Source organism: Berghia stephanieae, chromosome 2, assembly GCF_034508935.2.
Source record: "Berghia stephanieae isolate SIO BIC M18660-M18661 chromosome 2, UCSD_Bste_1.3, whole genome shotgun sequence".
NCBI classification, from domain to species: Eukaryota; Metazoa; Mollusca; class Gastropoda; order Nudibranchia; family Aeolidiidae; genus Berghia; species Berghia stephanieae.
In genome coordinates, this window is record NC_088361.1 from 35,491,175 (window position 1) to 35,516,180 (window position 25,006).

The 25,006-nt window shown below is 35.9% G+C and overlaps 2 protein-coding genes across 4 annotated transcripts in view; both read left to right on the forward strand.

Annotated features, from left to right (window-relative positions):
• The window catches only part of LOC144964792 (cytosolic purine 5'-nucleotidase-like), a 164,197-nt gene that overhangs the window by 21,218 nt on the left and 117,973 nt on the right, over window positions 1–25,006 (forward strand). The gene's annotated exons all lie outside the window — the stretch shown is intronic.
• On the forward strand, window positions 9,377–14,449 carry LOC144964793 (uncharacterized). The gene is made up of 2 exons (XM_078899422.1): window positions 9,377–10,571; window positions 12,289–14,449. The coding sequence occupies exons 1-2, from the start codon at window positions 10,265–10,267 to the stop codon at window positions 13,620–13,622; spliced, it is 1,641 nt and encodes a 546-aa protein (XP_078755548.1). The 5' UTR covers window positions 9,377–10,264; the 3' UTR covers window positions 13,623–14,449.

Below are 25,006 nucleotides of genomic sequence, written 5' to 3' on the forward strand. Positions count from 1 at the left end.
GAATTTGGCGAAAAGATTTTGCGCCAAAAAACGACCACAGCGATTAAACGCCCCTGGATCAAAATTTATTAATCAAAGACAGAGGGAGGGAGGGAGGGAGGGAGGGAGAGAGAGAGAGAGAGAGAGAGAGAGAGAGAGAGAGAGAGAGAGAGAGAGAGAGAGAGAGAGAGAGAGAGAGAGAGAGAGAGAGAGAGAGAGAGAGAGAGAGATTCATTTTATTCTGTTCCCTCTACCTTCCCGTCTTTTGAGATTACCAATAAGTGACGTAATGAACATTATGTTCAGGCTGGAATTCCACAATACAAGGAAAGCTAAAGCTACTAGTAAGCCATTAATATTAATTAGAACATCAATCAAGGAATGAATGAATGTTGATGTTACATGTTCTTTCAAGAACGACCAACAATAATCCTGAGACAATTCCCGTGCCCAGGAGACAGCCAACCATTAAAACACTAAGTGACTAAGTCAGCTTTTGTCACAATTTATCTTAAGCTGTGTCATCATTAATACCAATACCATCATAAATATATTTTTGGGTAAGATGAGTTGATGTGGTATGTGGGCGATTGATTGGCGTTACTTCTATACACTCTTTTATTCCCCTGTGATATAACTGTCGCTCGTTTCTTTACTTTCCTCCTCCTTCTCACTGTCTTCCTCCTCCAGTTTCTGCTCTTCCTCTTCCTTCTCCTCCTCCTCCTCCTCTTCCTTCCCCTCCTCCTCCTCCTCCATTCCTCCTCCATTCCTCCTCCTCCTCCTCCTCCTCCTCCTCCTCCTCCTCCTTCTTCTTCTTCTTCTTCTTCTTCTTCTTCTTCTTCTTCTTCTTCTTCTTCTTCTTCTTCTTCTTCTTCTTCTTCTTCTTCTTCTTCTTCTTCTTCTTCTTCTCCTCCTCCTGCTCCTCCTCATCATAAGTATTATCGCCCAGGTAAAAAAAATAAAAAAGATTACACTATTTATTAAAATATTGAATTTTCTGAGAATTCCCAACTGTCTGGTTGTAAGCCAGGAATGATTACGAGTACTTTATACGTCATGTTTTATATCGTTGACACTTGACCCAATGTTTTTAGTGGTTTTGCAGAAGAAAGATTTAATTTTATCGATGAGAAGTGGGTTAAAGAGTGGCTTAACTGCCTGAATATTTTTGCGAGTATGTTATCGTATTGAAGAAACAAAGAAGTAGGTTATTTGAAGTTAAAGATGCGTTTCAATTGTATTTGGAAACGAAATGAAAGCGAGTGATTTTGCCAATAAACTTAATCAAATTTTGGTTTCGTTTGTTGTGGAGTTGTATTTGTACCAATGATAAACCACAAGGCCACTTATAATTTAGAAAACCCTTGTGCGCTTCTCGCTTTTTATTTTATACACCTTTATAACTATGGAATAATGAAAATGATAATTAAAAAAACAAACAAACAAAAAACAAAACAACAACAAAAAAGATCAAACAAAAAATCAACAAAATACAGAACAAAAAAAACAAAAACAACAAACAAACAACCAAAAAAAAAAAAAAATTAAGAAAAAGAAAACCCCCAAACAATGAAAAAAAAAAGAACACCAAACCAAAAGAACACTGAAAAAGTCAAGATCCTACAAATACCGCTTTCCTTATAAAGTAGACTTCGTTATCATCCTTGAGATGTGTCAATTTTAAGGCGTTAGTTGATTCAACGACAAATAGTCTTCAACAGTCATGACGTCACTTCCCTCGTAATGACGCATGGTAACTTGACTGGCTCTAAACTATCGGAACAATGGCGGACGCCCTTATGGAATATTTCTCCGACGAGCATAAAAGTGTATCCAGAGGAGAAAAAACATTATAAATATGATCATGTTTTGGTTTTTATACATTCTGATCACATGACATATGAAAAGTTCTAGCCAGCATGAAGAATAAGAAGTACAGATTTTCTTTGTTTAGAACCACGATGGCCGTTGCTGGGCGACGTGACATCAGACTATTGAATCCAATTATGCTGAAATTGCAACATAAAGGGACCATTTCTCGTTGATGACAAGATATACGAATACAACACGCATTTATTACGGATTCAACAATAATAGTTGGTAAATAACATGAAATGGGGGCCCTGATAGCTCAGTTGGTAGAGCACTCGCTCCTCACGCAAAGGAACTCAGATCGATCCCAGGTGAAGTCGAGATTATTTTTTTTCTGACCCTCTGTCCACCCAGCAGTGATTGTGTAGCAGAGTTGTTAGATCTTGCGGAAAGTACTTTGCGATAGACCAGCGTCCAAATCAAAAGAATGGCAAGCAGTTGCTATTATCCGTTTAACGCTACAGAAACCGGGATAAATTCAGCCTCTAAGGGTCTTATTGATCTAGATTGCAAGAACAGCAACAAAGAAAACAACAAAAGTAAAACAACTCAAAACAAAACAAACAAAACAAAACAACAACAAAAAAAAGCAAAAACAAAACAAAACAAACACACAAGCAAAAACAAACAAACAAAACAAAACAAAAACAAAAACATATCCCAAGTGTCATATGATTTTTTCTTTACTGTAAATTCTATGCTCAGCATCAGTCTCTTACGTTTTGAGACGATGGGTGATGGGCCCAATATATGCCACGATGTAGGGAGAGGGAGATTTTTCCTCCAAGACCTAGAGCGCCTTTAAGTAAGTCCACTTCCACATAACAAAACTGCTCTCAATTTGTGCTAAGGAAGAGACTGCTTCCAGAGGGTTCGATTGTTTAATTGAAGCTGGGAGAGAAAATTGGGGGTTGGGGGTTGGGGGGAGGGGGGGGGGGGCGAATACTGAATACTACGCAACGCAACAATGGCGGAAATAAGGTACACGAAGCTTTCGAGGTAGGAGCTTCGTAAAGCTATTGGATTTCCGTCCAATTCCAAACATTCTCATTCACCTTCATTCACAAAAAGTAAACCACAACAATCAGACAACAACAGTATTGCTTTTGTTTATTTTGATTGCGCATTGTTCACACGACAACTAAGATCAACAAATTTTTGTTTCCTTCACCTGATTACTCAACCGTTTAATTGTTTTGTAAACATTATGAATTTCTTCTGGTTGTGGTGAAAACCTGTATTTCATTTTGTCTGTTTTTATTTTTTTAAACCAGTTAAATGCCGTACTTTGGAAAAACATGTAGATATTCGAAAATTTGGCCAGCAAACTCGTCCTTCTAATATCAATCGATTTAAATGACCCTCATCTTGACAAAAAATCTCAAACCTGGGAATTCCCAATGTGCCAGGTTTTAGAGATTTTTGCCAAGATGAGAGCCATTTGACTTGATCGATATTTGAAGGACGAGTTTTCTGGCCAAATAATTAAATACACGTTTTTCCAGGGTACGGCAGTTAAATGGTTCAACTCATTTTTAGCAAAAATTGTTTGCTAATTTACGGAAGGCGGAAGCCTGTCATAATAATATGTAAAATGAGATATAATACATTTCTATCATGTCTTTATTATAACTCCTGCTTTAAAAAAAAACATCTTTCAGGAAATGCAAGGAAATTTAAAGAGAAGGTTAAGGATTTATAATAATTTGTTGAAACCAACGTGCACATATTGACAGGTCTGATAACCCAACGCAATAATGGGCTTGTTTTAACATTGTTGTAATGGAAAATAGTTTGCGTTGATTTGAGAGTATTTTCATTACAATTTGGGTTTTCAGTCCCGGAAATGGTCGGTTAAAACGTTTAGCTGGATAAAAGTACACCAGTTTTAAAGTTCATCAGCTGTGACCTTAGGTTTAATATGACTAAAGATGCCTAAATAAACCAATACGGTGGTTAAAAAAAAATTAACTGAGTAAATGTGTCCCATATAAAAGGGGACGCCAAAATCGAACAACGTTTCGTATATATATATGTATTCTGTGTTTACTTGATAAAGGCCAAGGGCCGAAACGTCGTTTGTTTTGACAAGAAGACAGGTTCATCCCGACATAATACCGTTTTGACACGATCGATCACATTAATTTCAGTTTTTCTTAAGACTCCCTTTCCTGTTCTTGAATCCTTTCTGGCAGTATGCAGGAACCTGGACCTGACAATCATGCAATATAAATGATAGATGACTCTTGTAATAGTAATGGAAATAGCCGCTTCAACGTCCTGTCTGCTTTCTCTCTCTGAGTTGCCAGCATTGGTTTAAGAGATAATTTCTTATGGCGTGCACCAGACGCCATCATCAAAGTCGAATCTGCTTGGAAAAGGTCACTGCGTGGAATCAGCGCTATTTCAGTTGGAACTCCCAAGGGACCAATAACCCTCCCTGCTCGCAACCTGCATGAGGTCATTGGAGTTCAACTGGTATCAGGCAGTGCCGTGTCCAATGGGGGCAATTATGGATATTTATGGTCTTATATAAAATGTCTGTATAGCAGGAAAACAATAACAGACTCTTTCACTTTATTATTTTGATTTGAAAAATCAGTTGTCTTTCTAAACATCAGTGAACAATTGACATTCTTGTGGTTAATAGTTTTCTTTGAATATCACAAATTGTTGATCTAATTTTAAGTGCTTGTAAACTATGGTGCACTTAAATAAAAAAAATTGTTATTCAAAACTCAGCGGCAGTATCTCAATAATTTTAATAAATATCAAAAGTACATGTATGCATCTATGTTCCTGTGCATTATGATCATATTGGCAGTTGATTTTCTTGATTTATTCATGGTTTTGTAAGTTCTGTATATTGTTTTTACCAATTCCGTTCCTCTCAAACAGTTGTGTTGATCATAACAGTAAACTGATATGATTTATGTCTTTATGTGGTAAAATAACTCATAAAGATAATATTTTATTGACCAGTAAAGACTAAAAACCAATATTGTGTATGATGTCCATATCTCAATTTACTATCAATCTGCCTATAAAGTATGACTTCTTTACAAGAAAAAAATCAATCACCCAACAAGGTTACTGGACATGCTACAAATATTGAAGTATCAATCATCAATTACAACTAACACTAAGCACTGGTACTGTTAAATTAAATGATTTGCTCAAACAGACGGACATAGTATGTGGACAAAGGAGGATTCAAAATTATGAGGGCATATAGTTTATTCCAAGTAGTAACCTTTTCCTTATTGACCAACTACATTCAAAACGAACACACTGTCCACATAGGTTATATAGAATCATCTCCTTTCTTCCAAGAATACATACACATTTAGTCATTGTCTTATAAAGTCATCTGATATACCATTGAACTCCAGTCAGTCAAATTTAGAGATAAAACAATTGAATAACAACCAGAGTCAAATCAGTATAACACCACAGGCATACCACAGCAAGATCATTTATTTAATTTTTGGGAAATCACTGCCATATATATCTGGACGCTTCAGTCTATAAAAAGTTAACACATTCACTTGTGCACAAAAGGAGAACTTGAACTTACATTATATTACTTATTCAACATGCAAGAATACCCTAAACATTGACACCTATATGACACTATAAAGTCGGCATTTCCTGAGACAACCACACGAAAGCAGTACCGTATACATCTTCAAACTATAATGCCTAACAGTCATAAAAAAAATATAATTTTGACTTGAATCGTAAGGGATTTAAGTATAGAAAAAAGTTATCAAGCCATTAAAAAGTTGGCTTTCAAATGTGCCCAAAACTCATATTTAAATCAGTTCAATGCATAATATTAGTATTATTTTCGTCTAATGGTTTATATTTTATTCCTAAACTGATATTTGGACATAATTCATGGCATGAAATACTATGGGAGAGAAAATGAGGATCTCACCAAGTCATGCCAAATAAGAAATTTACAATAAAATATTCATATCTTTTAAAGTTTTACTGCCCGGACAACAAAACTTGGCATGTGTCAAGATCATCATTTTTACTTTATAATGATGCTTGTTTCAATCATTTTCTGCCGCTGAGAATTAAATTATTGATATGCAAATTATAACAAATTAATTTCATTGATAGCTCAAAAACCACTAAATTAACACCTCTCTTATGAGCAGCCTTAAGAGGATACATTATTATCAACCATGGCATATGATGAAAGAAACCTTTGCTTTGCTTGTGGTGAGGGAACAATTTTCATATTTGTGTTAGCAACTGAGCAATACCATGAAATATTGCAACAATTAATTACCATCAGTGGCATCACAGATTTCCCCTGACCGCTACCTGTTCCACCCATGGGCTGACCCCACTAATGGGGTCAGGTTGACCTAGCACTGAAATACCGCTCAGAGGGGAAAATGCCACGCAGTGAGGTGGAAACGCCAACCATCCACCTTTTACTTTCATTCAAATCCAACCTCAGACTCAAACCTGAAAGAAAATTAGTGTGTTATTACTTTAGCGCATTTTTTGCTTTCTCTCCAACCCATAAAAGCCATATCTAGAGAATTCGCTTTCAAGTTCTGGACGCAACTTAAAAAAAAAAAAATCTCTAATACTGCCGTAGGTACTATGAAAAAAGGCTACCAAAAAAAAAAAAAAAACAAACCAAAAAAAAAAAAAAAATAGAGGAAAAAAAAACAAACAAAAAAACAAACCAAAACAAACAAAATAAAATAATTAAAACAACTCCCCATAAAAACACAAAACAAACATTAAAAAACAACCCCCCCAAAAAAAAAAAAAAACACAAAAAAAAAAAAAACAACAAAAAAAAAAAAAAAACAAACCAAAAAAACAAAAAACAAAAACAAGCAACAAAACAACACGTCTTCAAATTTTTTCCTGAAAACTGGTCTTTCAAATATCGATCAGTTAAAATAGCCTTCAATGGCAAAAAAACAAACAAAACCTCTTAAACTTGGGACTTGCGAATCCTAAAATAAAACAGTAACAATATCATCAACAGAAACATCAACGACAACAACAATAGAATGATACAACTACGAACAATATTCACACAAAAGATTGACTACAACAGAAACAAAAACAAAACAAAACAAAAAATAACCAATCTATCCCTCCAAACAAACAAACAAACAAACGAAAATAAAATGCTACACACGAATAAAGAAAAAAAAACCCCAATAAACACATTCCCCAACAAAACAAACTAACCCCCCCCCCCCCCCTTTTTCAAAAATAAAATATCAAAAAAAAAAAAAATAAATTAAAAAAAAAAATAAAAATAAATAAAACCACAAACTAAAAGCAAAACGATTTCGCTAAGCAATCACATTGTACGTGATTCCGTGCATTCTAAAGAGATCAACATTAAAGCGAGCGCATGTCACTGTTTAGTGAGTGTTACGTATTTCTAAGTTAAGAAGTCCCTCAGAGCCATTAGGTTTCTATAGCGTGAAACGGACAATAGCAATTGCTTGTTACCCTTGAGTAGGACGTTAGTCTATTGTAAAGTCCTTTCCGCCATATCTAACAGCTACCCAATCACTGCTGGGTGGACAAGTGGACAAGTGGACAAGTGGACAAGTGGACAAGTGGGACAGAAAAAAAAATCTCGACTGGACCCCGGTTCGATCTCGGTCCCTTTGATTGTGAATTGAGTGCTCTACCAACTCAGAGATCGGGACCCCCTGTCTTATGTATTTAGTACGCACTAATTAAAATATTAGGACTTTTCTACTTGTTTTTTTTGCTGGGGTCAGTGGAAAGTCTTTGAAGAGCAATATTGTGAACAGATTAGCCTAATTGGCCCGAAGGGAAATCACCTGACTGCTGGTTAAAAGTTTTGGAACATCAAAGGTTTGCGATCTATTTCTGTTTCTTTTGTGAAGTGTGTAAAAAAAAAAAAAAGCCCCGAATAAATGTGTTGGTGCCGTATTTCCATCAGCATGGATGCAACCAATCATTGAATTGGTCATTTGTGTGACAGTAATGATAAGATTTTATTTTATTTTCACAATTTAATGAAAAGAAAAATTAAGTCATAATAACTATTACAAATACTACAGCTTCACTACTACTACTACTACAACTACTACTACTACTACTACTACTACTACTACTACTACTACTACTACTACTACTACTACTACTACTACTACTACTACTACTACTCCTACTCCTACTCCTACTACTACTACTACGGTATGAAACGATCTTTGAAGCCGGAGATGACCTGACATCATGGATCGACAAACATAATCTGGAGGTGTAGCCATACGCTACTACTACTACTACTACTACTACTACTACTACTACTACTACTACTACTACTACTACTACTACTACTACTACTACTACTACTACTGCTACTATACTATATTATTATTATTACTACTACTACTACTACTACTACTACTACTACTACTTATATACTACTACTACTACTACTACTACTACTACTACTACTACTACTACTACTACTACTACTACTACTACTACTATACTACTACTACTACTACTACTACTACTATCTACTACTACTACTACTACTACTACTATATTGCTACTATACTACTACTACTACTACTACTACTACTACTACTACTACTACTACTACTACTACTAACTACTACTACTAATACTACTACTAACTACTACTACTACTACTACTACTACTACTACTACTACTACTACTACTACTACTACTACTACTACTACCACCACTACTACCACTACTACTACCACTACTACTACTACTACTACTACTACTACTACTACTACTACTACTACTACTACTACTACTACTACTACTACTTCTACTACTACTTCGTTGGTCTTGTGGTATGTCACTCGTTTTCGGATCGGAAGGTCCTGGATTCGAATTTCGCTCGACGCATAGTTGAGTCCTTGGAATAGGCTCTTTACTCACATTCTCTCGTCGTACTCACGTGTAAAATACCTGGCCGTTAACAGCGCTGTCACTGTCCGAAAAAAAAATGTAATATCGCCTAACGGGCATCATGTCCCGTCCTTCATCTTAAGTGTTGCTGTTGGCTAGGGACCCCCTGTAAAGCGCCTTGAGCACGTTTAGTGGATATTGCTCCATATAAAAGCTCAATTAAGGTCAATTACTTCTACTACTACGACGACTACTACTACTACTACTACTACTACTACTACTACTACTACTACTACTACTACTACTACTACTACTACTACTACTACTACTACTACTACTACTACGACTACTACTACTACTACTACTACTACTACTACTACTACTACTACTACTACTACTACTACTACTGATACTACTACTACTACTACTACTACTACTACTACTACTACTACTACTTATTATTATTATTATTATTATTATTATTATTATTATTATTATTATTATTATTATTATTATTATTATTATTATTATTATTATTATTTGTATCATTATTAGTAGTGGTAGTAGCAGTTGGAGTAGACGAGATGCTGTTAGTGTTGGCTGCAGTGAGTGGTGCTCAATGTTTTCGTTACACTGGTTGTCATATTATTTTTTGTCGGAATTTTCATTCCTTTGATATCATTAAACTGTTGAGACGAGAAGACTAAGAATATCAGACAATTGAAACATAAAATGAAAAAAAAAAACAACAAAAAACAAAACAAAAAAAACAACAACAAAAAAAAAACAAAACAAAAAAACAACAAAAAACAAAACAAACAAAAACAAAACTATGTAATGTTCAACGCAATAAGTCTTAGTTATTTAGCTTTCCTTATTCTCCATTATCATTATCAAGACTTTTATTTAAAAGTTACACGGCCTGGTCTCCTCTCAGCAGTTAAATCATGCTTCCTTCCAGACGATTATATAAGTACCCTTTTCAATATGAAGAGTTTTTTTCCAAAATGCGACATACGCCATTTTCAGGGATTGAGAGAAGCGGCTCAGATTCACTTCATGGGTGATAAAGCTTTGCCCTTTCAAAAATATTTCCGTCCAAATCGCGACATAACTTTAATTAAACGTGTATTTAATTCTACTTTTTTTCCAAAACGAGATATAGGACTGCAATGTTTTATTCCAAAATGAGACATAACCAGAGCCAATCAAAGACCGTGAATGGTGTTAATATTGACCAGTCGTAATTCGTTATGTTTTTGGCCCGGAACTGGTATCATGGATGCGCCCATTGACGTAGACCGTAGATAACCATTCACTCGTTCAACTTCGTACCGCTAACACCATTAACATACATTTTTAACCGCTCCTAACTTCGACTATTCAATTTTGAGAGACAATGGAAGTTTTTGATAACATAAACGAAACTGCACAGCGGACAGACCGAGGGAGAAAAGGAAAGAAACAGCTAGGGCATACAAGACAGTAGGCAAGATGAGACGGGCCAATGGAGGCTACATTCCGACTGTTTCTTGCAACCACGTTTCAACTCCTTTGTGTTGTGCAGATCAGCTGAAGCCAGAGTCACTCGTCCAAATGTTCGAGACATTTTGCTCCCAGAGCAGCCATGCTGACCAAAACAGCATGTTGATATCCTTGATGGACGTGTCAGCTCCTTCAAGGGCCAGGATCGATGAAACAGAGAGGAAAAGAGGCCGTGATGTTACCATCAAATACAATGTGGTCACCTCAACAAGCGGGAGATTGCCTGTATGCAAAGCATCCTTCATGTCCATCCTCAGTAAGTTGTCATTTCCTTTTTTATTATAATATTATCGAATTGCAAAGGCTCTCTCATTCAGTTATCTTACTTTGACTTTGATCCGTATCCAACATCAAACACTCTAACTCAACTCTAACCTATTTTTCTTTGTTCTCACTCAACTTGGATCTAGTGCCCACTCTTTCTTCTGTTCCACTGTTTTAATTATTCTTTTTGCTGATTTATTGCCTAGTGCATCACTATTTATGTTATGATAATGATTACGCTATTTTCGTATTGATCACTTAGACTTAGTCTAAGTTAAAGTGAAAGTAGAAAGAAAATTAAATAGAGCTTAGGACATGGTAACGTCTTCATTATTTATAATGAACATAGAGTAAAGCCATGTAATGTAGGAAGGTGAGTACTAAGTCCTGCCATCGAGATGAGTGCATTGTTTATAGATAGTATGCAGATGACGTCACTCGGGCCTTTGTTATTGTTTTTGCCATCCGCGTTTGTGAGTTGTTCTCACTAAACTGTATTAACCAGACTATAAAAGTTCATGGTTACACAGAGTTTGTGTGTTGGTCCGTTATACTTCCGGATGGCAATGTTGTGAACTCCTTGGCCAAGCGCATTCTATCTATAAAATACCATAAAAATCATTTCATGGTATGGGGGGGGGGGGGGGGTATACTTTTTTATTGCTGTTGTGAGTGGACATTCACACCACGTGGCATGAATGAATATTTATTTTTATATCTCACCTTGTGTAGTTTGGACCACTGATATGAAGAAGAATCATGTTCATAATAGTAATAGTAGTAGATAAAGATTTTGTTAACAAAAATGAAGTGCTAATAGTAATAGTCTTAATGTTTTCATGATGCTACAGTTTTCAAGGTAATAACTGGTAACAAATTTAGGATTACTTGTTAAAAATTTGTTACAAATTGCGGACAAAAATTAAACAGCACGTTTTGCTAATAAATTAAAGAAATGATGTCGAGGAGAGACAACCAGAAATAAAATCGTGGAGCGACGATCAGAGACCACAACACTATGCAGAAAGCGATGGAAACTACAGTCGTATTGTGACTAACGTTGAGATTGTAGTCAGAATGAAATAAGCGCTCACAGCTCTATGATTAAAGAGCATTGACAAAGCTATTAAAAAAGCTTTTGAGAGGTCATTGTGAAGTCAAAAATTGTTTTTTTTCTAAAAGTCGCCATTTTTTTTCATAATAAAGTATAAAGATAGACACACATTTAAGGAAGGTAGCATGTGTGCCATATTGCATGAAGATTTGAGGGGACACAATAGCTTATCCTTAACTTAATTAAAATTCCCTTCACAATTGGCATACAGCTTAAGGAGGCTGCTTGGGGGGGGGGGGGGTGTCTTTACAGTAAATGAGTACCTAATTTAATTTTCACTTAAGTTTCTGCAGCCCCGTGGCGCAATCCATCATCTCATAGTTCATTGGTTTACTACCTATCTGTGGTTTTAGTCGTTTGTTATTGTCTTTTTTTTTATTGTTTACTTTTTTTTGTTCTCACAAGCTAGATTTTAAAAATGCTTTTTCTGTTTTGAATTTTGATTTTATTATTCGTGTCTAAGGAAAAGTTGTGGGGGATTGAAGCTTGTGTGTGTAGGCATCTATAACATTATAATTTCTCTTGCTTGATACTTTCTTCATATACCCCTTTATCTCAATGTAACATCTTTCCTCTATTTTTTATATCCTTACAGATGTCAAGAAGGATCGTCTCAGTCGTCTTGCAAATAATTTCCTTAAGGAAGGCGCACCGAGAAAAGAGCGTCGCGGTGGCAGCAGACAAACCCCAGAGATGGTTGAGTTTAAAGAGTCAATCGTTTCTCATATTGAAACATTCACGTGCAGAGCCAGCCATTATGCACGTCGTGGAGCTCCTGGACGGAAGTATCTACCCAGTGACATGAATGTTGCCAAGATGCGCCAACTCTTTAATGAGCAGAATCATCGACAGGCTTCCTATGCCTTATATTATTCAATATTTTTGCATCGATTCAATCTGGCTTTTGGGCACCCGGCCAAGGATATATGCAGTGATTGTCTGCGATTCCGGATTCAGTTGCGCCAAGATTTACCTGAAGCACAAAAGCGAGCAAAGGCAGTCGCTTTTTTGCTTCATAGGCGACGTGCCAGGAAATTTTATGACTTAATGGACAACGTTGACGATTCATTAACACTATGTTTTGATGTAATGGAGAACCTTGTTCTCCCTAAAACTTCGATTGGACAGGCGTATTATTCACGTCAGCTATATATGTATGTTTTTGCTGTCGTGCGTCATGAAGGACGAGGACAGTCTGTTCCATTAAGGAATGTTTTCCTTTATACGTGGATGGAGACACAGAATAAAAAAGACTCAAATGTCATTGCATCCGCAGTTGAGCATGCTTTAACTGGTTTCGGTGAAAGCTTTCAGGGCAGGAAAGTCAGATTATTTTCTGACTCGTGTTTTGGACAAAACAAAAATTTCAGTATGGTGTCGATGCTGCACTCATTCAGGAAACGACATATTCCAAATAGTTCTATTCAATATTTTTTTCCAATTCGTGGCCACAGTTATCTGCCAGCTGACAGGGTATTCGGACGTATTGAGCAGGACATCAGGAAAAAAGCTCTTATTTTGCTGCCATCCGAATACATTGACATCTTAAAAAGACATGGCACTGTTTTTCAGTATGGAAAGGATTGGTTTGTGAAGGACTATAAAAAAGAAGTGGCGTCGTTTTTAAAGACTCAAAAGGGCTTCAGAGTGAGTGATGCCAGGGTGTTACAATTTAACAATGATAAAGTTGGCTTTAAGTCAGTGTATGAGGGACCATTTTGTGAACATTCGATTCTGAAGAAGGGGAAGCGTTGGGTTGACTTTGTCCCTGAGGTGATTGGAGATATTTCTTGTGTGAAAGAAGAAAAGAAGACGGACGTTTGCAATTTATTGGACAGTCTTGGTGTCAGTAATGATGTCAGGGCACAGTATGATAGTTGGCTCCTATCAACTTCTGTTACAGAGGATCCAGAATCTGATGAAGATTAGATTTACTGTGTTTATATAATTTTTTATTCCCTTTTCCATATCCATTGTTTTTATGAGTCTTATGCTTTGTGTCCTGTATGGTGTTTTTTTTAATGGCTGTTTACACCAGACCATTTAATTATTCAATCAGTTTTGGTTGGCTTAAGTTTTCCTTTGGGTATTTTTGTCATATTTCATACATTTAATGCCTACCTGTCTGACTACATACTTAAATCTTGTGATTATGTCCCTCTCTGTGGATTGACAGAAGGTCTTTTTTTTTAATGGATTGCTATTCGACACCCGAAACTCAGGTGTATCTTTTCACCAGGTTATTCGACACCCAAAGTCTCACATGCGCATGTTGAGAGTTAGCTATCCTCAACAACACGTGAATTTATCAGCACGAAAATTTTGGGTTTTGAATTACGTTCCCTTTTTTTAATTGCTGTTGACACCAGGCTATTCTTTTAAATTTAATTAATCCATCAGTTTTGTTTTCTAGAGTTTTTTTTTTTTTTTTTTTTGGGGGGGGGGGGGGGGGTATTTAGCATAGTATTTTTTTTTCAATCAGTTTTTATTCCCTAAAGTTTCGCATCTTTCATAAATTGTCTATTTACTGTTGGACTTAGAATTCATACATTTTTTTGTTGCTTATTTAACTTTAAGCTGAGCTTTTGATACACCCAGTTTTAATTCAGCTTACTGGCAATGGAACTGCTTTTCTCCTTATTTGCATGAAGGCAGGGATTTTTTGGCTCTTTTCTATTTTAAAAAGTGGTTTGGATGTGTAGTCATGTTTTCTGCTTAACATTTTTTTTTTATGGGTGGGGGGGGGGGGGGGATGTTCAGGGGTTTTGTTTGAGAAGTCCCGTATTTTTTGCAAGTACCACCCGTTTGATTTTGTATCATTTTTAATTTTCAGTAGGATTATTTTTTTTACTTTGGTTTGATTTTCCCCATCATGTAGTTGATGTGGACTTTGACATGTTTTTTATCTGTTTCAAATGTTTTGATGTCATTAAATTTATAAAATATATTTTTGAGTTATTTTTGTTTTCTTTTCATGCACATTGTCTTGTGACTGCATTATGCAATAGAGAATGCTTATGCTGAAGAGGAAACTTCCATTGGTGTTCTCATTTATACCCTTCTGTATCTTAATATTAAGAGGAGTGTAAGTGGATTTACTGTTAGTGTATGTTGTATTTTCAGCTTAATCAACTTCCTTTGCATTTAATTGACTGCTGGCTATATTACTTTGGTAGACTCCCAACAGAGTTATAACCAGGAGTCTGGGCTTTTGTGAGGCCTTGCACAGGTTTCGTCTTTCTATTTCTAGTAAATTGTGTTACTATTCACCTACTTTTTCCCCTGGCGCTTATGACCTAAAGAGCCAGTACCCATTAAACATTCATAACCTAACAAGTACCCTGGTGCTTATGACTGAAGGGGTAGGAAGCATTGCAATTGTTAGGATATGACTGCTGTTTCCATCGCTTTCTGTGAGAGTGACTGCGATGCGACTTGAGCTTCTCCAGAAACTCAAGTCGCATCGCAGTTACTGATCTCTTGATGGAACCGACAGTCATATCCTGACAACAGTCGTACGTTAGGTCGACTTGAAATTGGCCCTCACAGTTCACAGTTTGTGGGTTAAATTTCCTAGAGCAATATGGAACAATTAACTACAATATGTATGTTTATGATTGGTCTTGGGTTAATTTTCATCCAGTGACTGTACTTAAACTGGTTATCGAAACTAGTCTGCGGGAGTTGGTTGGGTGCTACTGGTAGGCCCTCCTTTTCTCCCTGATCTATCACTACCATCTTGCTGTTCTGTGCTATATCAGACGATTTTGTGGCATTTCTTGGCTCTTGATAGGACTTTTGTTGAATATTACAAAGCCCTGGCGCTTATAGGACTTAAGAGTGTTGCAAGCGCTGTTAAACATTCCAAAACAAAAACAATTTCCTCCCTCTTCTTGTAGAGGGAACTTAACAGCATAAATTGCTTGCTATCATTTAGCCAGGACTCTAGTCTATGGTAGAGTACAAATTGCTGGATTAGATCCATCTAACCATTTGCTGACTCCAGACTGACAAGGGTCCAGAAAAAAAACCTATGCTATGCTGTGTCAAACCAGGATGACCAATTTAGCCCTGACAAGTAATTTATATTTTGTCGCTATCTTTTGCCAATAAGCAATTTTTTGTTGCCCCATATTTCCTATGGCTGCTTTACCACTGTCATGAGAGTAGATTTCATCTAATGATCAAATAGCTTAGCTTGCATTCTTTGGTTAGAGAAGAAACTTCTGTGTCTGCCCCAAGGCATCAAGAATACTGAGAGTTGCCATTAGTGTGTAGGCTTATAGCACATACTTTGCTTGGGTGTAAATCTGTATTTCTGTCTTACTTACACCAACATCTTGAGAGTGACTACATCCATTTTGATCAAAATTGGATATGTCTCACTTTGGCACAAATCTGTTGGGTGGATATGTCTCATTTTGGAGAAAAAGTGAAATTATAAATCATAACAAAGTACATTTTAAAAAAAGATAGATTTAAAAAAAAAATTATGTTCTGATGTTGAGCAAGAGGATAACTGTTTCAATTAATCAAATTATGTAATCTGCGTTGTCTACTGGTCAAAAATTTAAATGTCTAATATCTCAAAACAGAAATTTGACTTATGTCTCACTTTGGAAACAAACTCTTCATATACTTCATCAGATCCTTGAAATCTTCAACAAGAGGCTTTCCACGATTAGTAAACACTACATTTCACAACCTATTTGCATCAAGGCTACCAGATGCCCGGAGTTCCTCGTTGCCAATAAATTTGACTTCAAAAGTGGCCATTTAGAATCTCACGTGGGCAAACACCACTTACACTCTAAATCTAAACCCCTTACAAAACTCATCCGTTTTAATGATAAACAAAAAAAATCGACTAAACTAAGAAAGAACTTGTTTTTTTTTTTTTTTTTTTTTTTTTTTTTTTTTTTTTTAAATCACAATAATTTAGTTACAAACTGTTAAAATTTTATAATTGTAACGCGATTCTTTGTTTGGCCAGTTTTGGAGTTGCATCAATAAATCTCCGTAAAAAATTGCCCTCTTCGCTTCTTCTCCTCATCTTGCCCTCATTTCGTTAACCAGAGATTAAGTCATATTGAAAGCGTTCTCGACGATAATCCCAATGACACGTAAGGGAATCTTCTCCAAGAATCAAGTGTGATACTTCTATGTTTTCGTCAGCCCTGATATCTAAAAGCTAAGCTGATAGACTCAATTTTTTTAAACGTCAGCGACATGTCATACTTTTTGTATATCGTGTATTCGTTCCCTGCTCACTATTAAGGTACCCCCCCCCCCAAAAAAAAAAAAAAAAAAAAAAACAAAAAAAAACAAAAACAAACAAACAAAAAAACAAAAACAAAAACAAACAAACAAACAAACAAACAAAAATAAAAAACAAGCAAACAAAAACAAAACCAAAAAAAGAAAAACAAACAAGCAAACAAAAAACAAAAAACAAAAACAAAACAACAACAAAACCCCCCCGAAAAAAAATCCCCTTGTTTTATCCTTCTTAGTCAAGAATAGCGTCGAAAGCATGTTTAAAAATATGTTAACGTCCCTAGCATTTTATTTTACTTTGCTTGTTTCTGAAAAAAAATAATCTTTATCAGTTTATCTTAAAGGAGTTAAACAGCTGACCCCCCTCCCAATAAAACAAAACAAAACAAAAACTAACAAAGAAACAACAAAAAACACTACGAAAACAAAAAAACAAAACAAAAACGAACAAAGTAACGAAAAAAATTCAAACAGCAAAAACAAACCCCCCCCTTTTAAGTAAACAAAAAAAAAAAAAAACAACAAAAAAAAAAACAAACAAAAAACAAAAACAAAAAAAAAACAAAAAGCAAACAAGACACCATTGAAAAAGTTGTCACTTAGCGATCGTCCGTCACTTGTTTGCCTGTCTGGGATCGTGATAATAAAAGCTTGCAAGTATTTTAAAATAAAAAAAAATAAAAATAAAAGACAAAATCATCTTATAAAACTTAAGGCATACAGACATTCAATTCAATTGAGCTTTTATATAGCGCAATATCCGCTAAACGTGTTCAAAGCGCTTTACAAGGGGTTCCTGGCCAACAACAACATTTAACATGTAGGACGGTACATGACGCCTGTTAGGCGATATTACAATTTTTTCGGACAGAAACAACGCTGTTAACGGCCAGGTACTCATTTTACAACTGAGTACGGTGAGAGAATGTGAGTAAAGAGCCTTCTCCAAGGACTCAACTATGCGCCGAGCAAAGCTCGAACTCAGGACCTTCCGATCCGAAAGCGAGTGTCATACCACTAGACCACATATATGCACAGACATTATACCTATATCTCAGTGAGTCTTTTAAAAAATGTAACATTAAATCATTGTGGAAGGCTTATTTTTTTATTTTTTTTTGGGGGGGGGGGGGGGGGGGGGGGGTATTTTTTTCTCTCTTGTGCTGTTCTTCTTTCTTTGTATGGCAATCTGTCTCACACACTTTTTCAATAGATACGTTGTTCAAATCTTAACACAGGCGCTCGACGTTGATCTTATTCCAACACAGTCTTTTACATTGACATGACTTTTCGGTCTCTTTACCTTTATATTAAAGGAGAAGGCATTCAAAGGTGGAGTTTTTTTTCTTCTTCTGCAAATCCTAACATTTTGCAATCAGATACAGTGGTCACCGTTTATAAGCACTCTGCCTATACTAGCACGATCCCCGATGGGGCACTGTAGTTTTGGACCACGTGTACGTGCACTCATTCAAAAAGCAAGTGTATTTTTTTCAAGCTGAGGACTTCGTAATTCATAACTTTGACGCCTAGTTATATTTTCAAACGGTATGGTCGTTATGACGCACGCTTAAAAACGTAACAAAAGGAGCAATATTCGGTGACGTCATAATCGATATAAATATATATATATAAATATATTATATATATATATATATATATATATATATATATATATATATATATATATATATATATATATATAGGGAGCTAAGATCACTTGATCCCAAAACGACGAACGCTTAACGGGTTTTATTTAGGACATGGAAACATTCTAGCAATTTAAAAAAAAAATGTATATCCCATGAAAGGTGTGTGGTTGTGGGTGTGTGTGGGTGTGTCTGGGGGGATGGGCATACATTTTCAAATAGACAATAATATACCATTAACCATTTATTACATTTTGAACTTCTGACCTCAATTGTTATCATGCCAGTAAAATTATCACTATATTTTCGGGTTAAACTTCCAGCCTGTGTTAGGGAGAATTATGTCTTATAATAAAAATAAAGTTTATTTATATTGCGCCATTTCCTCGCCTTATAATAATAATAAAGTTTATTTATATTGCGCCATTTCCTCGTCTTATAATAATAATAAAGTTTATTTATATTGCGCCAATTCCTCTATACAATAAAGCTCTAGGTGGACAACAACAACATCAATCTTTTCAAATCTCTCTCTCTCTCTCTCTCTCTCTCCCTCTCTCTCTCTCTGTCTCTCTCTCTCTCTCTCTCTCTGTCTCTCTCTCTTTGTCTCTCCATCTCATTGCCCCCCCCCCCACTCTCTCCCTCTCTGGATGGGGTTCCTGACCTTCCATAGTGGGCAGGGGTGGGGGGGGGGGGGTACTTACCGTGTCTTCTATCCCCTTGTATCTATTTTCCAACATGCTTTCTTACTTTGTCTTGGAATGAGATTACTTGGTTTTGTTCTGTCCCTGGCCGGAGTCCTAGCTGTGAGGGAAACAGTCAAATGCATAGTTAGTGTTTTGGTAGATGATATTTTATTCCTTGTAAATCATCTCTCTGTTATGTATTATTATATTTGTTATTTTGAATGTATAATGTAAGCATTTGAGTGTATTCCTCTTTGTTGGATTTTGTGCTTGTCCGGATGAGACTTATAAGTGATTTCAACCTAAGTACATTGGTGGTGTGCTCTTGGAATCTTCATCTGATCCCTATTTGTTCCCAGTTCCCCTATGTCTTACTTTTTCTTGGGTGCTTTAATTGTAAATCTAGAACTTTTTACTATCCCATTTTCTTCCTATTAACTGGCGCTGATATAACCTTAATGTGTTGCAAGCGCCGTAAAACCCTTAAAAACAAAATATCTCCTCTCTCTCTCTCTCTCTCTCTCTCTCTCTCTCTCTCTCTCTCTCTCTCTCTCTCTCTCTCTCTCTTATATATATATATATATATATATATATATATATATATATATATATATATATATAATCTCACACTGACATACTCACACACGCACACACACATGTATATATATATATATATATATATATATATATATATATATGTATATATATATATACGTATTATGATATACACTTCTCTACCTTTCCTTCCATCTGCCATCATATTTATTAAGGGTAATTTCGATGTAAGGTAGTGCATGTCTTAGATATGTTATGGCAAGTCCAAAATTGGGCCTTCACCGCCATGACGGATGGAGGCCACGTAGGGATAAATCTAAAACAAACACAGATGGAATGAAAATATTCCAACTTTTCTGCCGCGCTCTGACAAACCACAGTTCTATTAGGTTCTTATACGCATCGCTTGACTAAATTGAGCCTCAACTTTGCAAAAAGTCTCAAACAGGAGACTTCCTGTAGTCCAAGGGTTTAGACTTTTCGGGAGGATGAGGCTCATTTTAATATACGGTATTGAAGGTAAATGTAATATTACCCGAATGACAATAATTATGTGTTTTGTCAAAGTACGAGGTTTTTTTTTTACCTTTTTTATTTTTCTGGGCAGCGAACACTAATGCAACGATTCATTTTCATTTCACTTCCAAAGTATATTTTTCTAATGTATCCTTTTCATGAAGATTCCAGACACTTAAATGGTCGTATGTTTTGCTGTTATAGTTATTACAACTGCTGTTGAGTCGTTGTTATTACAAATACTGATACCGGAAAATGAAGGCAATAACAGTTAGTAGTTGCTCTTTGTGTGAGGTATAAACGTTCTTGCGACTTCCAAGGTCGAGGCTGAATAATCTCAAAATTGATGCATGTTGAATATAGTATTTTATTTTTTTATCGGCGGTTCTCATTATCACGAGATAATTGTTTTCCGTTCTGTTGTATGGTACAGGAACACACCAATAACAAAATATTCATTTCCTGCAAGGTCAAGAAGGGGTATTGTCATTTTTTTTCTGGTTTAGAATGTTTCATCAAATGTATTAGACTTAATTCGTCTAATGTATCGTTGACTGTTTAGGAAAACACACAAGAATTTTAGCTCATCTCGGAAATTTTGCACAAAGCATAATCTATGCAGTTTATTCCTGATAGTTGCAAATCACAAAATGTTCCTATGGTAAGGAATTGATTCATCTTTGAGGTATCGAGTTCGAATCCGCGTCGCTCTTTCTGACATTGAGCAAGTCACAGTTACCTAGCTCACTTTATGGCTCTGAATTACGACTGATGCCTAGGTTTTTCCAGCCTTCCGAGGAATAGTCACTTATGACACATTTCCTCTGGGGAATGAAAAAAGGGAGTTCTGTTTATTTTTCTATTTGCATATCAGTCGATTAAAATGACTCAACTTGTCACAGATTTTATACCCAAGACTTCAAATCATCTACCATTACTACTATTGCCATAATTTAGTTTTGACAGTTTATCGTGTCAGAGATTTTGTGCTGTGCATCTTTACGTTTGGCTAACCAAAATCAAAGACGGCCGGAACTGAAGCGCCATGTGAACATAATTAAAGATGGAATTGTCTCAGCATTCTACCCAAGACTAATCCTATCAGAGCCACAGGCAAGGTTGACAATTTGGCTTTTTTTATGCCACTTATGACAGCTAGATAAGAAAATTAAGATTTATTTCCACTTTTCCATTTTTTTTTTGGGGGGGGGGGGGGGGGGGGGGGGGGGGGGGGGAGGTTAACAGCGATACCTGCAAATGTTTGACATTTTTTTCAGACCATTTGGCATTTATCTGTGACTTGTGTATCGTTTTTGCCATACTTAAACTGGCAACCTTGCCAAAGGGCTCATGGAGTCGGATAAATCCTGGTATTTATATTGCAGAACGGACAATAGTAATATCTATTTACCCTTTAGACAAGACGCTAGTCTATCGGAAAGTGCTTTCCGCCAGGTCTAACATAACCAACTAACAAATCACTGCTGGACAGATAAGGATGGAGTGTGAATAGTGTGTGTGTGTGGGGGGTGAGGGGGGGGGGGGGGTGGGGTTAGAGAGAAAAAAACCCAACAAACTCTCGACTTCATCCGGGATCGATCACGTTCCCTTTTGCGTGTGGAACGCACACTCCAACAGATGAGCTATCGGGACCCCTTAGTCAGACCTGCCTACTTGGAATTGTAAAAAAAAGTTCGTAGTTTTCAAGGGTGATCGCATGGTAGACATTATGACTACCCTTAAAAATTACCAGTTTGTGTTTAATTACATTAACCCTCTCCTTACCACCTGCAGCAAAATCGTCACATTTGTTACAACACAATATACATTTGTTCTTATTCAGATTTAGTTTGTACATCATAACGATCTTTGTTTGATTAATAAGAACATAAAGTTGTTTTGTAGAGAGATTGTTTGAGTTTAAAATATCCATTTTTCTGATTGGTAACCCTGTCGTTTTTGGGAAAATACTGAAACTGAAAATGATTTTTAAGGAGAGAGTTAAATTAATGCTTCAACATTCATTATATTCTATATCTGGCAACAGGAAGTGCATTGAATTATAAATCTTTATATAGTTTTAATTAGGACTCAAAAATTCGTAGTTCTTCGACATTTTCATAGTAGGAGGCAGGTCTGCCATTAGCCAAATACAAGTCGGTAGTGAACTCAGGAAGAGATGCCAGTATGATGCTCATTAGAGTGGACACCTGACTGCTTGACCGTGGCCTTATTAACCTGGAGAAATTCATCCAATCCTCCTCAAACCCACCTTACCATCACCTGGCTGCAGTTTTTCACTTCACTCATTAAAAAAAATCGAGGGAAAGTCTGTTGCAGCAATATGATAGAGAGATAGAAAGACACACACACGCACACACACACACACACACTCACACGCAAATAATATATATATATATATATATATATATAAAGAGAGAGAGAGAGAGAGAGAGAGAGAGAGAGAGAGAGAGAGAGAGAGAGAGAGAGAGAGGTGGATAACAATAATAACAATAATAATAATAATAATAATAATAATAATAATAATAATAATAATAATAATAATAATAATAATAATAGTGATAATAATAATAATAATAATAATAATAATAATAATAATAATAATAATAATAATAATAATAATAATAATAATAATAATAATAATAATAATAATAATAACAATAGTGCGTAATTTCTATAGCGTCCCTTTCTACCAAAAGTGCTCGGGAGCACTTATACAAAGACATATATAAATTATACTATATATAATTATATGCACATGCGATCGTATATATCTTTCAATAAAATCAATAAAATCACTCTCAGAAAACTGAAAGGAAGTCCTCTGTCTTCAAAGAGGCTTTAAAGGAGGACAGGGAATTACGGGGTCGGGTGTCCGCTGAAAGGGCATTCCACACAGAGGGAGCAGAATGTGCGAAAGCACGTTGTGAAAAATTTGACTTTGGAATCATACTGTAGGAAGTAGATGAGCGGAGAGAGCGATTCGGATTGTAGATAGAAAGAAGAGCCATGGATGCACTTAAAACAGTAAGGCAAGTTTGTAAGCAATGGTGGTGGTGATGGTGATGATGATGATGATGATGATGATGGCGATGATGATGACGATGATGATGATGATGATGATGATGATGATAATGATGATGCTGATGATGATGATGATGATGATGATGATGATGATGATAACAATAAAGATTCCTTTATCTTACTTTTTCCGTGGTGCTTTTAACTTTATATTTAATCTTTGCCCTCACCATATTCCCTTTTTCTGACTTAAAAGTATCATAAATGCCGTAAAACCAGTAAAATAAAATTTAAAAAAAAAACAAAAAACCCCAAAACAAAAGTAATATTTTCGTTTCGAATTCAAACTGGAAATTTTATGTACTTAATCTTCGTCTCTTTTAATAATTTCTTTTCGGGCTGTATTTTGATTATGTGTATAATTAGCGTTGTTCTTGTACTGTGTTAGGGCTTCATCTTTGTTATGCGCCCAGAGCCGTCCAGATGAAGGGATGTTTGACGCAGTATAGATAGTTCGAAGATGACGTCACTCAGGCCTTTGTTATTGTTTTTGCCATCCGCGTTTGTGAGTTGTTCTCACTAGACTGTATTAACCAGACTATAAAAGTTCATGGTTACACAGAGTTTGTGTGTTGGTCCGTTATACTTCCGGATGGCAATGTTGTGAACTCCTTGGCCAAGCGCATTCTATCTATAAACTTATACCATTATTATTATTATGATTAAAAATCACAGCGGGAGATCGAATGGAGGCTAATGTAATATTATTAACGTCGGCAAGCGCCCACGTCATACAAGAAATCTTTAAACAAAATTCAAATTTGGTTGTTTAATTAATGCTGATGAAAGGTAGTCTTACACAGGTTGAATAATATTTTATGTCTACAAGACTGGAGATTATAGTTGATAATTACAACTTTAACAAACATCCAGGCAATAGATTGTGTCTTATGTTTTGTCAAAATTGTTTTCGTACCGATTTTTCTTAAGTCAGGAGGCATACCGAACTGGAGCTTTTCTAGGTTTCATGAGGGTGAATAGATATATACTTTTTAACTTTGCCTCATATCGGCGATTCATCACAATGCTACATTTCGTCAGACCTAAATTTTACCCAGCTAGCCAATGACAGTTGGAAATTCTGATTAATCCGGATAATTTGCCTTCTTTCTATTGGTAAGACTATCTTTACGTAGGATTTTTTTTATCCTGCCTTTTCAACAAGAAATTGTAGAGTAGTTTTGTCAAATGCTAGAAATGCTGAAGAGTTAAATCGTGATTTTTACCAACATCTATCGCTATCATAAATAGCGATTCATTATTCCACATCATTTCACGTGTCAGTAACTGGGATAAACCCGTTTCGCATGATAGCTCTTAAGAATTACTATCCAGTGGTTGATTGACTGGATGCTTACAACACTTAGTACTAGTGATACTTGATTAAGAACAATCCCCTCAGTGTCATCGAGTTCTCCGATAATATAAGATATTTTCCGCCTCAGCTTTTAGATTAAAAGTGCTTGATGAAGCATGCATTGATTTCTAAGACTTTTACGTCCAAGGCCAAGTGATACAAAGCTGCTAG